The sequence below is a fragment of the Bos mutus genome, chromosome 25 (assembly GCF_027580195.1).
Source record: "Bos mutus isolate GX-2022 chromosome 25, NWIPB_WYAK_1.1, whole genome shotgun sequence".
Taxonomy (NCBI): Eukaryota; Metazoa; Chordata; class Mammalia; order Artiodactyla; family Bovidae; genus Bos; species Bos mutus.
This window is the reverse complement of record NC_091641.1, coordinates 16,151,341-16,168,057: the sequence shown is the minus strand read 5'-3', so window position 1 is coordinate 16,168,057 and position 16,717 is coordinate 16,151,341. Positions and strand designations below refer to the sequence as shown.

General features: G+C 55.4%; 2 protein-coding genes across 5 annotated transcripts; both read right to left on the bottom strand.

Moving 5' to 3' along the window:
* Positions 1–384: 384 nt before the first annotated feature.
* LAT (linker for activation of T cells) lies at positions 385–5,744 on the bottom strand. 4 transcript variants are annotated; one of them, XM_070363094.1, is made up of 11 exons: positions 5,321–5,744; positions 5,101–5,206; positions 4,942–4,976; positions 4,615–4,684; positions 4,417–4,478; positions 4,148–4,325; positions 3,977–4,077; positions 2,163–2,225; positions 1,869–1,931; positions 1,667–1,741; positions 385–1,501 (listed from the first exon to the last, which is right to left on the bottom strand). In XM_070363094.1, the coding sequence occupies exons 1-10, from the start codon at positions 5,421–5,423 to the stop codon at positions 1,683–1,685; spliced, it is 840 nt and encodes a 279-aa protein (XP_070219195.1). In that variant the 5' UTR covers positions 5,424–5,744; the 3' UTR covers positions 385–1,501; positions 1,667–1,682. The 4 variants fall into 4 exon arrangements, with proteins under 4 accessions (XP_070219195.1, XP_070219194.1, XP_005894572.1 ...); XM_070363093.1 differs by having other exon boundaries at positions 387–1,501; positions 4,417–4,481; positions 5,321–5,742; XM_005894510.3 differs by having other exon boundaries at positions 388–1,501; positions 4,417–4,481; positions 5,101–5,128; positions 5,321–5,740.
* Positions 5,745–6,285: 541 nt separating this feature from the next.
* Positions 6,286–14,896, bottom strand: SPNS1 (SPNS lysolipid transporter 1, lysophospholipid). The gene is made up of 12 exons (XM_005894507.3): positions 14,279–14,896; positions 14,117–14,182; positions 12,327–12,463; positions 11,001–11,152; positions 10,843–10,909; positions 9,910–10,055; positions 9,132–9,287; positions 8,631–8,820; positions 8,194–8,259; positions 7,592–7,690; positions 6,905–7,076; positions 6,286–6,625 (listed from the first exon to the last, which is right to left on the bottom strand). The coding sequence occupies exons 1-12, from the start codon at positions 14,517–14,519 to the stop codon at positions 6,531–6,533; spliced, it is 1,587 nt and encodes a 528-aa protein (XP_005894569.2). The 5' UTR covers positions 14,520–14,896; the 3' UTR covers positions 6,286–6,530.
* Between the last annotated feature and the right edge of the window lie 1,821 nt (positions 14,897–16,717).

Below are 16,717 nucleotides of genomic sequence, written 5' to 3'. Positions count from 1 at the left end.
CCTCTGGGCAAACTGCTTTTCCTCTCTGAGCCTGCATTTTCTCACCTGCAAAATGGGGATACGGGATAGGCACCTTCACTGACAACAGGGGCACGATGATGATAAAATAAGCCGGAAGATGCGACAGGCGCTCCACAGACGAGCTGTGACTAGCTATCACCTTTGGAGCCCACAGCTTTGCAAAGGATGCCAACGACTCTGCATCTCACTCAGGCCTACTCTGGTTGTGTAAGACAGAAACCCCCCCATCAAGCTGGTTGAAGGAAACTGGTCATTTATTGGCCCAAGTAACTGGCAGTCGGAGGGGATGTCTATCTTCAGCTTGGACTGGGTCCAAGCATTCTGACACCCCCAGGAAGCCAGCCCTGCCCATCTCCAGGCCGTCTCTCCCCTCCACGCTGGCTTCGTTCTCGGGAGACTCTCCAGGTGGGGGGGCTCCAGGGCCACGTTCTCCCTGCTCCACGACTGCCGTGAACAAGAAAGCTTCTCCTTCTTGATGCTTCTCACCCACATCCAGCACTGGGCCTCATTCTGACCAGGTTGTCACGCGCTTGCGCAGGGAAGCCAGTCACAACAACCAGGGTATCCACCAGACCCTGCGACTTGGAACAGGGTCTCAGAACAGCAATCGTAGAATCACCACTTGGGAGCTCCTTAGGAATGCAGAGTCCATCCAGGCTCCATCCCAGATTGACTGAATTTGAATCTGCATTTTAGCAAAACCCCCCCAAGTCATTTGTATATCCAAGCCTGAAGAAGACTGTGCTGCCCGTTAACATTTTCAGTCGCTTAGACAATTTTTTAAAGTTCTGTTTTATTAAGAACCACAAAAATTAAGAATTAAGAAGGTCCTCTGAGGTCAGTGAGTCAACTCCTTTGTTTTAAAGATGGGGAAACTGGGAGCCAGTGGGGAGGTCTTGCCCAGCCAGTGCTTTCCCATACCCCCTTCTCCCATCATCACAGTCGTCGCCTGCCACTTCCAAGGACTATCTCGTGGGCAGATGTGTCTGAGCCCCAGGAGTGCCAGTCGGGGTCAGAAACAGCCTCACTCAGAAAGCAACGAATCCCAGGCTTCAGTGCAGTCACTCACACATACCTGGTCGGGACCCTTGGGAGCACGAAGGGCCTGTGAGAATGGAGATCCAGAAACACACATGCATTCACACAACCACACAAGCCTTCAGACACAGCCCACCCTCACCCTGACTCCAACCCACTGGCCAGCCAAAGCCAAGAGTACTGCAGACCGCACCAGCCTTTATTCTCTGACAGAGTAGGGCTGGGGCCGGGTGGTTCACTCTCAGGCTGCGTCAGAAGGTGCAGAGTTCGGGGCCCACAGAGACTGGACCCCAAAGTGACAATAAGTTAGGGGGAAAATTCTCAGGCTTTTGTCAGGCCGCAGCTGGGGCAGGTTGCCAAGTGGGGCCCCGTAGAGCCACCGCCAGCCGCCCAGCTCAGCACTCCCAGGCGAGGCTGGTTCCAGATCAGGCACGGCCGCACACTGAAACACAAGAGGACAGGGAGATGGGGAGGGGCTGTGAGTCGGGGGAGATTGTCGGTGGGGGTCAGAGGGGGTCCCCAGAGTCAGACAGAGAGGGCTGAGAGGGTGGGAAGGGTCAAGGGCCTGCAGGCCCAGGGCAGGGCTGGGGCGGGCAGGGCCTCTCACCAGGCCCTCAGTTCAGCTATAGATTCTCGTAATCCGGAGCTTCCTCGTCCTCCACCTCCTGGGAATTCTGGGTGTCTGTGAGGGAAGGGGAGGCTGCTCTTCAGCTCATAAAGCGAACCCACCCCTATCTCCAAGGCGGCTCCCACAGGGTCTGCCCCACCTCCCCCACCCCCTCCACACACACACACACACAGACACACACCAGGCTTGGTTTTCGCCCCGGGCTGCAGCTCCTGGGACACATTCACATATTCCCGACTCCCATCTGTGGGGACAGATCAGAAGGTGGGACAGCCACACCCAAAGGGGGACAGGTCACACGGAGGATGAGAGAGCAAGAGGACACCCAGGCAGAGGGCGAGGGAGCCACGGGGGGCAGGGGACTGGAGACACCCACCCCAGGATGGCATGAGAGTAAGGATGGGGTAGGGGCAAGAGGGAGGGAGGGAGGGATGGCAGACCCCAGGAGGGCATCAGGAGGGCCCCCCACACTCACTCAGAGATGCGTCGGCACTCTCCTCACTCTCAGGAACATTCACGTAATCTTCCCCTGACTCCACTAGAGGAAAAGCATGGGTGCCCCGGGGACTGTTACCCAGACCCCCCAAATGCAGACACCCAAGACTTCGCACGTAACCAGCCCGAGACGCCTGCATACAGGAACCCCCACCACCACCCAGAGATCACGCCCACCATCAGCCCGGAGTGGTACAGAGAGGCTGGCCCTGTGACGCCCATGGCCATGGAGAGAACCTGGGCAACTTAACCAGAACTGATCAGAGAAAACAGAATTGTGGGAGGAGAGGCAACAGACCCCAGCACATCCCCCAGGCTGGCGAGCAGGGACACAGGGAGCAGCTCGGGGCGGTGGGGCTGGGCGACACGTGTGGAGAAGGAGACAGCACGCAAGGCTGGGTGGTGTCAGGGGCGTCATCAGCCCCATTGGCTCCTCCTCCTCAGCCAGGCGTGCCCTGACCCCCTCTCCTGTCCTCGTCCCTTCCTGGTGCCTTGCGCCATTGACGCCATCTTATTCTTTCAGGGGTTGACTTATTTTCTCCATGAGGCTGTGGACAAGCAGGTTTCAGAGCCAGAATGCCCAGGTTCAAGTCCAGCCTCAGCATTAACTAACCTCAGATGATCTACCTAACCTCTCCAGCCCTCGGTTTCGTAAAATAGGGTGAGGAACGGTACCCACCGCAGAGGGGTGTTGTGAAAATGTGAATTAAATAAAATAAGGTCTGTCATATAGTAAGCGCTGCCAATCTTCTGTTAAATACACAAATCATTGTACAGATGGGACAAATGAGAGGCAGGAGGGGAAGGGAGAAGCTCAAAAGCCCCTGGGAATTATGAGGTTTAATATTAATAAGTTGGTCGGGAAGATCCCCTGGAGAAGGAAATGGCAACACGCTCTAGGATTCTTGCCTGGGAAATCCCGTGGACAAAGGAGCCTTCTGGGCTAAGTCCACAGGGTTGCAAAAGAGTCGGACATGACTCAGTGACTAGATAACACCAAATACACATAAAACTCTTAGCAGCGCATGTACTAGGCCCTCAGTAATGTTAGCTGCCTTAATCACAACTTTATCTCATTAGCAGTGATTATTTCAGGGGCAACCAGTAAGTATGCTGGATGAATTGTGTGAGTGGATGGATGAACATGAGTGAGTGAATGAATGGATGAAAATAAGCACCTGGACAGATGGTTTGGGGCCCAAGAGAGAGGCCATGAGCTAGAGAGGATCTGGATGGCAAATAAAGTCAGGGTGTGGACACGATGGCACAGAGCAAGCATAGAAGGAAGAGAGTAACGGACACTGAAGATCACAAGACACTGATAAAAGCCTCCAAGAGGCAGGATGAAACCAAAACGAAGAGCGAAAAGTAGCCCAAAGGAAACTGAAACAGCACTGGAAGCAGAAGAAAACTTTCCAAAGAAACCCAAAAAAGACAGCTGATCATCACTATCCTTCAAGATTTGCAAGATGATATCGCCTTCATGAAACAAGAGAGGAGGCTCTGAGAAAGGAATATTCAGAAATGAGGGAAGAGCTTTTGGACAAGAAAGACAAAAGCTCGGAGTCAAAAGAATAGAGTCAAGGAAATCTTGCAGACAATAAAGGCAAACGACAAAGAGGGAAGAGGAGAGAAAAGAAAAGAAGACTGGAGCCGGAAGTCCCCTAGCTGAAGGACAGGAGGGCCAGAAAGAGAGAAGCGAGAAGATGGAGGGCCGCAAGGATCCAGGAAGAGAGGGAAGACCCGAGGCGCCGCAGCACGGAGGGGCAGGGAGTGGTCAGACGGCCGACTCACTGGAGAAGGCGCTGTCTCGGAGGCCGGGTTTGCTGGACGCAGGAGCCGGTGAGACGGCGTTGCCAGTGCTGGTGGCCGGGTCCCTGTCAGGAAGCACCACCCTGCGGGAGTCAAGGGTCAGGTGAGCGAGCAGCCCTGGCCTCGGCCCCCACCTCCCGCCTGGCCACTCACAAGTAGCCCTCGTTGTTATAGTCTTCTTCATAGTCATCTTCGTCTGCATCCTCACAGGCTGCCTCTGGGGGTGACCACACAGGGTCAGCGGAGCCCAGGATGGGTCTCAGCCGCCTCCCAGCTGGGGCCACAGGGGTTCCAGTCACACCCTCGTTCTCGTAGCTGGCCACGCTGTTGGCTGCAGAGAGAGCGCGAGAAGGAGACTGAGTCAGCTCAGAGGGGGCCTTTGCCCAGAGGCCCCAGCCCTGTGGGTCTCGCTCCACACTTACCACTATCTGAGTCCTGCCGGGACGATGCCATACAGTGGGAGCCTCCGAGGGGCTGCGGGGACCTTCTGGATGTCAAAGGTCAGAGGTCATGCTGGGATGGGGCTCTAAGGGGAGAGGGCTTGCAACAGGGCAAGAGGCCCCCAATCCAAGGAGGTGAGGGGGTAAAGGGGGGGATTTGGCAGGGGGAGCGGTACTTACGGGATGGGGAGCAGGTCTGGCTGGCTCGGGAGCGGATAGGGAGTGGTGGATGGCCGTGGGACGAGTGTGGCTGAGGACACAGTACCAAGCTGAAGGAATGACTCCACACCTCACGCGCCTATCCTGGACAAGGCCTCAAAGGGCAGACTGACCCCTGCCACCCCTGGGGCCCTGGAGAGGCCTGGGCAGAGGGACACCATCTCCCTCCCCACCCCCAGCTCAGGTCATGTGGGCGGCCACAGGGGGGAAATAGAACATAGGCACACGCTCTCCCAGGCCAGGGGACCCTCTCCCCGAACTCAAGGGAGGGGACACTCATGTACTCACGAGGCAGTTTGATCATGATGCTACTTGGGGTCAAACTGGCAGGAGAGACACAGCAGGTCAGCAGCTGGGAGAGGCCCTGGACCCCACCCCAGTCCCCCAGGGGCCCAGCCCCACACTGGGCGTTGAGGGAGTCGAACGGGGTCGACAGGGCGGACTCACCTATCGGAGACGGCAGTGTCATATGAGCCTGGGGAAGAGAAGGCCCGTGAGGCAGGAAAAGAGGGTGACGAGGGCAGAGGGTGATGGAGTATGGGGCTCTCAGCGTCTCCGCGTGCAAGAAAGAGTTACAGACAGTTAAAGGGAAAGAAGGGATCAGAGAATGGAGTGAGGATCCCTGGCATTGTCTGGGCATCTGGTCAACCCACCGGCACCCACTCACCTGGCAGCTCCCGGCAACGCACACACAGAGCCATCAGCAACACAGCCAAGAGAGGCAGCAGCAGGGGCCCCAGCACGTAGACAGCCGGGCTGACCGCCTCCATCTGCTTGGACCAGGCCCAGCTGCTTGCTGCACACCCCTCCACACAGAGAAGCAGCAGGGCAAGGGCCAGGCCGGGAAGGGTACTGGCGGCCAGCTGGGAGCCTAGTGGAGGCGGGGGTTCCTCTGGATCCCCTCCCCTCGCTGGGCTGAGCGGGCGTCAGCGCTGGCTCTGGAAGACCCTGGACCCCAGGGTGGTCAGGCCAGGGCCTGGGCTGGAGTCTGGGGCACCAGCCACCCCTACACAGACCCTGTGCCCCAGCCCTACCTGCCCCTCGCTCCACGCCCGCCTCTCCTCAGCGCCTGCCTGCCTGTGGCAGGAAGCTGTGGTGAGCGCCGGGTGAGGGCAGGAAATCATCGGGGCTCAGCCGGCTGCACCCGCCCCCTTCCCACCCCCACTCAGCCAGTGAGGAGGGGGAGGAGGCCACCTCAGGAGCCACCCTGGGCCCTCCAGAAGGGTCAGCTGGTCTCCCTGGCAAGGGGCAACTCATACTGGGGGGAGGAGGGAAAGATGTTTACAGGCTGGCCAGTGGCTGTGGCCTCCACAGCCATGGCTCACAGAGGCAGCAAGGAGAGCCTCCAACACCGGGAATTCTGAGGGGCCCCCGGTGTGCCCACCCCCACCTCGCCCAGGCCGGCCTGCTAAGGAGGGCGGGCTCTAGGGGAGACACGGGCATGACTCACGGTCACACAAAGCCAGCTCACTCCACCCCAATGCTCACCGGCCCAGAAGGACAGGGCTTTGCCCCAGGGCCCACGGGGGTCACCCAACAGCCCCTGGGACCCTGGGCCTAGAGAGGGGGCATCTCCCACCATCCAGAGGTCAGAGGTCCCTAACCCAGAGAGACTCCAGCAGGCACTTGGGGTTCTGGCTACAAATTTTATTCAGTTACAAATAGCACCGAGCCCCAGGGCTGCTCCAGGGGCAGGGGCTCCCCCGTCCCGAGCCCCCAGTGTCCCCACTTGGCCACCCATGTAGTGTGTGGGAGCTGGAACATGGCCCAAGGCCCCTCCCAGAAAATGGGCTAGCCGAGGAGTTGGGCCCCGGGCACCTCCCAGGGTGGGCCCAGGGCCAGCTGTGATAGGTCTGCAGATAGCAAGCGGTGATCCCTCAGATAAGCACGCTGGACACAGGGACCCGGGTGGAGCGTCCTCGCTGGGGCACCACGATCCGGTCATCGGTGGGCCCAGTTTCAGGCAACAGACCTGCCGGGGAAGAGAATCAGAGCCAGGGCTGGATGGAAAGACAGACACAGGCCCAGGGAGGGGACAAACAAGCAGTGGCAAATGGACAGGGCAGCAGAGCTGGGCACACAGCAGGGTATAAGCTCATGGGTCAGGCAGCCCGGAAGCCAAGGAAGGGGAGGGCTGAGGACTAAGAGAGGCCAGGTACACGGGGCTGGGCGGGCAGACAGACGGACCAGCAGGCAGCATCATGAAGCTAGACAGGGAGCTGTGGACGGACAGAGGGGAGGCCCGACCGACCCTGCACGTGCAGCTGAGCCTGCCGGCGGTCGCTCTCGATGAAGATGGCGGTGCCCAGGAAGGCCGCGCCCCCGAGCGCCCCCACAAAGGCGCAGAGCATGAGAGAGAACTGCAGGGCCCGGAACTCGGACAAGAAGGAGGGGGGCCAGTCCCGGCGCAGGCGGTCAGAGATCTGCAGGGAGACAGGGAAAGAAAGGTCAAGAGAGGGACTTCCCTGGCGGTCCAGTAGCTAAGACTTGGCCTTCCAGCGCAGGGGGTGCGGGTTCGACCCCTTGTCCGGGAGCTAAGATCCCGCATGCCTCACAGCCAACAAACCAAAACATAAAAAAGAAGCAATACTGTAACAAATTCAACAAAGACTTTGCAGAATTTTTCATCAAAAAAATTTAAAAAAAAAGAAGGAAAAGAAAAGTCAGAAAAAAGAGGCATGGAAAGGAAGCCCCCAAACTCCAGAAGAACAAAGAAGACTTAAGCCAGGACCTCACCGGCGGAAATCTACCAAGACAAAATCCTGCCGGCAGAGCTGAGGCTTCGAGGTGAGGGGTGCCTGGCACTGGGACTCGGATGCCTCACTTGGACTGGACCCTCTTATTTGGCCTGTGCTCAGGCCGCTGGCAACTGGCTGGTGCCAGGAACGTAGGGTGCCCCTGAAGCCTACCCCAGGCCTGGCCAAGAGGTCCTGCTCACCGAACCAATGAGGTACGGGCTCCCAGCATCACCCAGCAGGTGGGACAGTACAATCTGGAAGGCTTCGGCAGTGGAGCGTCGTGTGGGGATCACCACGTACTGGTGGGAGAGAGGAGCAGGAGGCAGAGGGTAAGGACAGGACCGAGGCACACCCCAGGCTGACATCAGGGGAACCCCAGCTCAGAGGTGTGGCTGGGATGAAGGGCAGGGCAGGCCCAAACTACAGGCCCACTTGGGGCTGGAAGTCAGTCTCAGGACTAGGTTCTGAAAAAGGGGTGACCATCACAATTCAAGACAAGTGAGGTTCCCTATGGGGCTTCCCAGGTGGCCCTAGTGGTAAAGAATGCGCCTGCCAATGCAGGAGACATAAGAGACATGAGTTCAAGCCCTGAGTCAGGAAGATCCCCTGGAGGAGGGCATGCAACCCACTCCAGTATTCTTGCCTGGAGAATCCCATGGACAGAGGAGCCTGGAGGGGTACAGTGTCCATAGGGTTGCAAAGAATCGGACACAACTGAAGCGACTTAGCACACATGAGGTTTCCTACCCACCGCCCGCTCCCATCCGCCACTGGGGTAACCTTGGGCCAGCCACCTACTTACCAGCAGAATATCAGCCACGATGGCCCAGTTCATGGACAATAGTGTCTCTCCAATAAAAATGAAAATCTGGAGGATGGGAGGTAGGTGGTGAAGGAGGGGGCATGGGGTGGGTCTCACCACAACATGAGCAGACATGTGGAGGGCTCACCAGGTACCAGGGCCCTCTGTTAACTCCTTTAACCTGTTAACTCTGTTAACCCTCACAACACCCGCAGGAGACAGGTACTAATAGCAATCCCATTTTACAGCAGTTGACACTGAGCACAGAGAGGTTAAGTCACTTGCCCAATGTCACACAGCTAAGAATGGCCAGAGCTGAGATGCAAACCCAGGCATTCCTGCTCCAGAGTCAGCTCTGACCCCAATCCTGCCCCTCGGTGCACCATCCCTCCACCCTGGACCCAGACCACCCCCCTAGACACCCGCTGGCTACTCACATAGGTGGCCACGATGCTGCCACGGGCGCAGGCGAGGGCCAGGAAGAGGAAGGGCGCAGAGCCCAGGAGGCCAGCAGCACAAACCAGTGGGTCAGCCCGGGGGTTGGTGCGGCGGAGGCGGCGGCTGATCTCCACACCGAGGCCCACACCCAGGACCCCGGTGAGGCAGGTGATGAGTCCGAAGATGAGGCTAGGGGAGGGGGATGAAAAGGGGGGCTAGTCCTTCTGCCTGGCAAGCCCCCTAGCCTCACCCCCAAGGCCCAGAGATGGTCCATCGCAGCCACGCTCACAACCCAGGTCTATCTAGGCACAGAACCCCATGGCACACAAAGCTCCAAGAGGAAGACACCTACTCCCAGACCAGGAAACCGAGACTCTGCGAGAGGAAGTAGCTGTGGAGTCAGGATTCAGACGCTCCTTGCCTGAGTCTGAATCACAGACCCTCTCCACTTCATCCCCTGCCACCTGCAGGGCCCCCCAGCCCAGTCCCCATCCAGGTACCTGTCAGAGGAAGAGCAGGAGTCTCCAGGAAGGCAGGGTGGGGTCTCCCCCAAGACCACACGGGAACGCAGCAAGAAAGCAGGGGCCCAAAGAGCCAGGGAGCCCGTGACAAAGGCCACAGCAGTGAAACCAAGGGAAGACAGGATGAAACTGGGACTGTAGACAATCAGGAGGGAGGAAGTTAGACTCCACTGAGGTATCAGGGTCAGAGACCTCTGTTCTTCCTCTCTGGCTTATTTGAATTATCTGGGCACTGGGTGTAATGGTTGTCCCAGCTCCAGGATCTGGGCCTGTAATTCAAGCAGCTGCCACAAAGGGGCCAAGGTGATAGCATTCCTTGCCTTGGGGTAGGGTCAGCTGGTAGAACACACAAAGACCACACCCAAGTAAATCTCAAAACAGACCCCAGGGCATCCCTGGGGGCCTCAGATGTTAGGTTAGGATGGAACTAAACTCAGATCAAACCAGTCAGTTTCCTGTAAAGGAAATCAGTCCTGAATATTCATTGGAAGGGCTGATGCTGAAGTTGAAACTCCAATACTTTGGCCACCGGATTTGAAGAACTGACTCACTAGAAAAGACCCTGATGCTGGGAAAGACTGAAGGCAGGAGGAGAAGGGGACGACAGAGGATGAGATGGTTGGATGGCATCACCGACTTGATGGACATGAGTTTCAGCAAGCTCCTGGAGTTGGTGATGGACAGAGAAGCCTGGCGTGCTGTAGTCCATGGGGTCACAAAGACTCGGACATGACTGAGCGACTGAACTGAAACTCACTTTCTTGCCAGAGCCCTCAGATCTGCCCACCACGACGTGGGGTTCAGGGGTGGTGAGTCTGAGTGGCGCTCCACAGCTCCCCTTGGTGGCTCCCGTACTACCAGGAACAGCAGCACAACAGCCAGCACTCCTAGACCTGGCGTCACCTGGGGAAAGAGTGGGCTTCAGGAAGGGAACAGACTGGGAGGTACTCAGCCCTGGGGAATGAGAGACCGTAAGGGTGTGTAAAGGCAAGACCTCAACCAACCAGGGAGTGCTTGCTCAAGGGAGTTAAACCTGTGACTGAGGGGAGGGATGACTGTCACTGTCAATGGATCCCGTTTCTGCAAGCCTAACTGCTCCCTCCTTGGCAACCACGGACTTTCCCTAACTTTCTTTTGGGAAACCACTCCCTACATCTCTCTCAACTCATTTGGTTCAAACAGGGTGGGGCTTGAAACCCAGACTTAGCCAACAAGAGTCACATTAACCTCCCAGGCCTTGGTTGATTCAGTGGAAGGCATGTGACCTGCATTCATCTAATCAGACACCATCCAGGACTACTACTCAAGGATCCAGGCTGCTAAAGTTTATAAGTGGGAAGATAAACATGTGGAGCTTTTATTTGCTTGAGAATGAAGATAACACAGAGGAAAGTAGAGCTGAGAAAAAAGATGAGCAAATTCCTGGGACAGTGTGGGTGTCTTGATCCAGCTTTACCTGAAGCTCACCCTGGGACTTTCCAATACAGTCCCATTAGGGGGCTTACAGTTTACAATGGCTTCTGTCACCTGTAACCAAGAGTTTTATCTAGTGTGTGGCTTCATAGTGAGGGCAGCTAGGCTTCCCGCAGGCTTAGCAGAGTGAGTAATGCCTTAAAAGGGGGGTGCCTGAAGGTAAAAAAGGGTCAGTGAGCATATTGCTGACCTTCACCCAGGCTGTGACCCAACTCACCCGCAGAGCCCAGTGCCAGTCTCCGGCCACATCCTTCACTTTGGAGCCTGCAATGTAACCCAGACCACTGGGGAAAGAGGGTGGGGGAGGAGACAGCTGGTCAGTCACGTCCCAGGCGAGGCCCTCCTGCCTCCCTATCAGGCTCGAGGTCCACTCACCTGCCCACCGGGATGGCAAAGTAGAAGACGCTGAGCATCCGACTCCGCTGGTCTGCCACGAAGAGGTCAGCGATGAGGGTGGGCGCGATGGTGGAGTAACTGGCCTCCCCAACCCCTACCAGGCCCCGGGTCAGGAGGAGCAGCCAGAATCGCTGGGGAATGAGATATGGGGGAGGTGGCACCCCGCGCTGCGGCCAGCCTCCCCGCCAATCTCACCAGCCTGCTCTGGGGAGGTGGCGGGGATGGCAGGAGAGGCCTGGGGTTCAGAAGCAAACAGACCTGAGCTTGAATCCTGGCTCCACTACTTACTAGCTGTGACTTTGAGAAAGCAACTTAACCTCTCTGAGCCTCAGTTTCCTTATCTGCAAAAGGGGATAATAACAACAACTTGTTCACATAACTACTGTGAGAACTGGACCACCAAAGGTCTACTCATTATTTTGCACCTATTGGTGCAAAATAAATCTTTATTTCTATCTCGTCCACCCATCCAAGACACCCCAGTAGTGAATAATGATCTTAGGTGGGGGTTTACTTGTCTGCCAAAGACACTAGAAGCTAAGGACAAGGCACGATCACCCAAGGAGAGTACGTAGTGTCCAGGGCTGAGGAGACAGAGTCCCAGGGCAGAGAGTGACAACAGACAGAGGAGAGTTTAAAGGAGTAAAGAAGCAACAGCCAGAGAGGCGGGGCAAAAACCAGAAGAGGGGAGTCAGAGAAGTCAGAAGAGTTTCCGGAAGGAAGAAGTGGGTCAACAGAGCCAGAGGCTTCCAGGAGATTAAGGGAGAACAGGCCTAGGAAGTTGGGAGCTACAGTTAGCAATTGAGAGGGCCCTGTTGACTTTGGCAATGGAGTGGTGGGGGCAGGTAAGCCAGCCGTGCTCAAGGCGAGAGTGAGAGGAGAGGAAGTACAGGCAAAGCAGAGCCTTTGACCGGTTGCCCCTTCACCCAGACTGGAGCTGGGTAAGGGGGCCTTTGGGGAAGTCTGGCTAGGAAAAGGAAGACAAACAGAGGGCAGTCGGGTAAGGTTTTTCCCATGGCAGAGGAACAGAAGCGTTTGGTACGCAATGGAAGGAGTCAATCGCCAAAGGGCGAGAGGGGATGATGGACAGAAGAAGGTTCTGGAAGAACAGGGGAGAGGATGGGGTGGGCAGATGATTCAGGCAGGCAAGGGATAAAAGATGGTATGGACCAAGGGAAGCACACAAGCTCCGCAGGCCCACTCTGCAGTGACTCCAAAGAGCAGCAGCGAAGACTGATGGGAGGGCTGGGGCAGGGGGTGGGGGTGGGGGTAGGGGTGGGAGCAGGAACCAGCATGGGACCTCACCTCTCTGGGGATGAAGGACGACCCCAGTGTCACCAGAGACCAGAAGGCAATGCCCCCGCACATGAGATACTTCCGATTGTACCTGTCACCCAGGTAGCCAAACACAGGTGCCAACACCATGTAACTGGAGATGAACACTGAGGGGAAGCAGAGAGTCACAGCCCAGCCTCAGTACCCCGACCCCAGCCTCCACCCCAGCTTGGGAGTATGAAGAGGGCTAGAACAACTCCCAATCCTGAAACCATCACAGCTTCCTTCTGGGGTGTGGATGGATTGGGGCGGGGGGAGTAGTCGTCCAACCCCGTCTGCAATGTCTTTCAAATCTCCCACTGTAGAATGGATGGCCCAGCTGACTTATCCTATCCTCCACACCCGGGCCCGAAATCTTATCTGATCCACCCCTCCCTACCTCTCCAACCTCACACTTATCCACATTTCCACTTTGCACCAATGGCCCAACTGCCAAGTTCAATACCAACTTAAGGCTTTGGTATTGAAGGCTATGGAGATGCTGTCCTCTCCATCTCTCCATCTCTCCTCTCCCCTGAGCTTCACAGACCTCAGCTCCTTTACCTTCGGCTCAGAAACCTTCCCAACCACCACATATCCAATCTCTATCTCATCTACTCTGTCTTCTTTGACATAACAGTTATTCCTATAGAATACTACCTCATTACTAGTTTAGGGACTGTTGCCCGCTCATGCACAGCAAAATGTTAGCTCCAGAAGAAAAAGACCTTGCCTGTAATGGGCATGACTGTGTTTCCATCCCTTAACACAATGCCTGGCACAAAACAGGTGCCCAGCAAACATAAGGTGAATGAAAACGTGAACAAGGTTGCCAAGAAAGACCTGTTTCTTCCCTAACTCAACAACTCTTTGGAGCTGGGCAGAACTGGACCTGTGATCCCATTCTCATTCCATCCAACTTTGGCTTAAATATCTCCATTTCCTTAGTGGCCTGGAGTGGAGCAAAAAACACTGCAAGACCTTGTTTCAAACTCTTCTTCTGCCTCAAACTCGTTGTATGACCCTAAGCAAGTCTTAACTTTTCTCCAAGCCTCAGTTTCTTTATAAAAGTATAGCTTTAAAAATATTTTTTCTTTATAAAAATACTACCTACTTCCTTTATAAAATAAGAATAATAACCCAGATTCTTTGGCTGATAAAAGGGTTAGAAGACAATGAGACTAAGAGGTCTTGCCATGCTCTTTGGATGTCATCAGCACTCCCTCCAGAGCCTGGCACAGGTAGGTGCTCAGAAATGAATGAAGGAGGGAAGGAAGGTAAAGAGGAGTAGGTCTTGGCTTTGCCTCTCCCACAAATCCCAAAGTTCTGAACAAGTAACACTCACCTCTTCCCCTCCTGCCACTATTTACTGGGTGCCTACCATTTGCCGACATTGCACAATCCACTTCACAGGCATTACCTCATTTAATCCTCACATCAGCCCTAGGAGGTGAGTCTGGTTATTATGAGTTCCATCTCACCCACAAGGAATGTGAGGCTTAGAGAAACCGAGGGCCTTACCTACCATCACATTCAGTGAAAAGCTGATGTTTAAACCCATGTCGGCCTAAATACCATTACACTAAACTGACTCCCTCTTGAAATCTCTTTAAATGTGGTGTCCTATTCAAACAGGACAGCTTCAGGGTAGAGTCGAGGCCATCTCCCCTAGCTCTGGCCACAGTACCTCCCAAAAATGAGGCCCCAGGCAGGCCAGCATGTGGCCTCAAGGAGGGCAGGACAGAAAGAAGAGCCGCTCTGTGTGCCTAGCCTCCACTTACCGGTCTGGATGAGGCCGGAGCTACCGTCTCCGATGTCGAAGAACTGCTCAATGTCCGGAAGGACTCCTGGGAAGGAGAAGACTCAGGATGGGCCGTCCGAGGCAGCCCCACTCAGGACCCCGCTCCCTTCCCCTCTTCTAACTTTCTCCCAGAAGTCAGTACCAGCCACGGTGAAGCGGTCCATGTAGTTGAGGAGATTGATGTAACACAGCACGGCCACTATGAGAGCCGAATGGCCCGAAGACAAGCCCGTGATGCGCTGCAGTCCTTCCTGGTCCGGGACCGCGGGATCCTCGGACTTCGGGTTCCCCATGGACCCCGGCAACCCTGGGGTGCCGGGCGCCGGCCCGTCGTCCGTGTCATCCGCCTGGCTGAGGAAGGGCGCGGTGTCGGACCCGGACATGGTCCCGGTGGGCCGCGGGTCCCACCGACGATCCCACCTGCGAGAGGAGGAGGCTGGAGAAAGGAGGGAATCCAGGCGAGGGAGATGTGCCTGGACACACGAGAGGAGCTTGCCCCGAAGCACAGAGCCGGGGGATGGCAGCCGGGCTCTATCATGCGTCCCCGCGCCGGCGGACACACCGCGCGGAGGGGACCAGTGGAACTCGGGTGAGATCGGAGACAGGAAGGGGTTGAAGAGAGTTTGTGATCCTCTGCTCCCCGGTTGAGGCCACCCCTCGGCCCGGGTAGGAGCCCACTTGCACTCGCGGTCGCTCAGCCAGGGTGCTGCAATACGGCCACCGCCATGTTGCCAAAGAGCCTGTCATGTGACCCTGGAGCAGGGGCTGGGGCGGTAGACGCCCGGGCGCCGGCGCGGCTACGGAAGCCGAGCGCGCCCCTGCGGCCTCGCAGCCTCTCCCGTGTCAGGTGACTCTGGCCGCTCGCTGGGGTCCTCCGCCGGCTGCGTTCCCGCCGCGACCAGCGACCTAAAGGTGTCTGGGTGAACTGGTGCAGTGCCTCCCCGCTCCGAATCTCTGGCTTCCTTATCTGCAGCGCTACTGGGCAGACCTCTTATCGAAGGAGATCAAAAGAGATAATGGAGCCTTAAAAGGTTCTGGAAGTAGTAAACATCTCTCATTTCAGTTCAGTCGCTCAGTCGTGTCCGACTCTTTGCGACCCAATGGCCTCTAGACGTGCCAACAAACAGCTCTTAGTCTCTCCCCCACGGTGTCCAGGTTGGGGCTTTCATACGTGTTGGATGAATAAATGAATGCTGAACAGCGCGACCCCGTCCCTACTTCTCCAGTTCCCCAACCCAACTACCGGTAAACCCCTGAACTTTCCCAGCGGATGCTGAAGAAAGCATCCCTAGACTCCACCTTCTGGAGCCAGTGTGTCCTCACCTCCCAGCGGGACCAAGGTCCTTGCGCCCTCAGATGGTCTCACTTGAAATAGGCAGGGGATAAGGACTGTGGCTCAGACCACGAACTCCTTATTGCCAAATTCAGACTTAAATTGAAGAAAGTAGGGAAAACCACTAGACCATTCAGGTATGACCTAAATCAAATCCCTTATGATTATACAGTGGAAGTGAGAAATAGATTTAAGGGACTAGCTCTGATAGAGTGCCTGATGAACTATGGACGGAGGTTCGTGACATTGTACAGGAGACAGGGATCAAGACCATCCTCATGGAAAAGAAATGCAAAAAACCAAAATGGCTGTCTGGGGAGGCCTTACAAATAGCTGTGAAATGAAGAGAAGCGAAAAGCAAAGGAGAAAAGGAAAGATATAAGCATCTGAATGCAGAGTTCCAAAGAATAGCAAGGAGAGATAAGAAAGCCTTCCTTGGCGATCAGCGCAAAGAAATAGAGGAAAACAACAGAATGGGAAAGACTAGAGATCTCTTCAAGAAAATTAGAGATACCAAGGGAACATTTCATGCAAAGATGGGCTCAATATAAGGACAGAAATGGTATGGACCTAACAGAAGCAGAAGATATTAAGAAGAGGTGGCAAGAATACACAGAAGAAGAAAAAAAAGAATACACAGAAGAACTGTACAACAAAGATCTCCATGACCAAGATAATCACGATGGTGTGATCACTCACCTAGAGCCAGACATCCTGGAATGTGAAGTCAAGTGGGCCTTAGAAAGCATCACTATGAACAAAGCTAATGGAGGTGATGGAATTCCAGTTGAGCTATTTCAAATCCTGAAAGATGATGCTGTGAAAGTGTTGCACTCAATATGCCAGCAAATTTGGAAAACTCAGCAGTGGCCACAGGATTGGAAAAGGTCAGTTTTCATTCCAATCCCAAAGAAAGGCAATGCCAAAGAATGCTCAAAGTACTGCACAACTGCACTCATCTCACACGCTAGTAAAGTAATGCTCAAAATTCTCCAGGCCAGGCTTCAGCAATATGTGAACCGTGAACTTCCAGATGTTCAAGCTGGTTTTAGAAAAGGCAGAGGAACCAGAGATCAAATTGCCAACATCCGCTGGATCATGGAAAAAGCAAGAGAGTTCCAGAAAAACATCTATTTCTGCTTTCTTGACTATGCCAAAGCCTTTGACTGTGTGGATCACAATAACTGTGGAAAATTCTGAAAGAGATGGGAATACCAGACCACCTGACCTGCCTCTTGAGAAACCTAT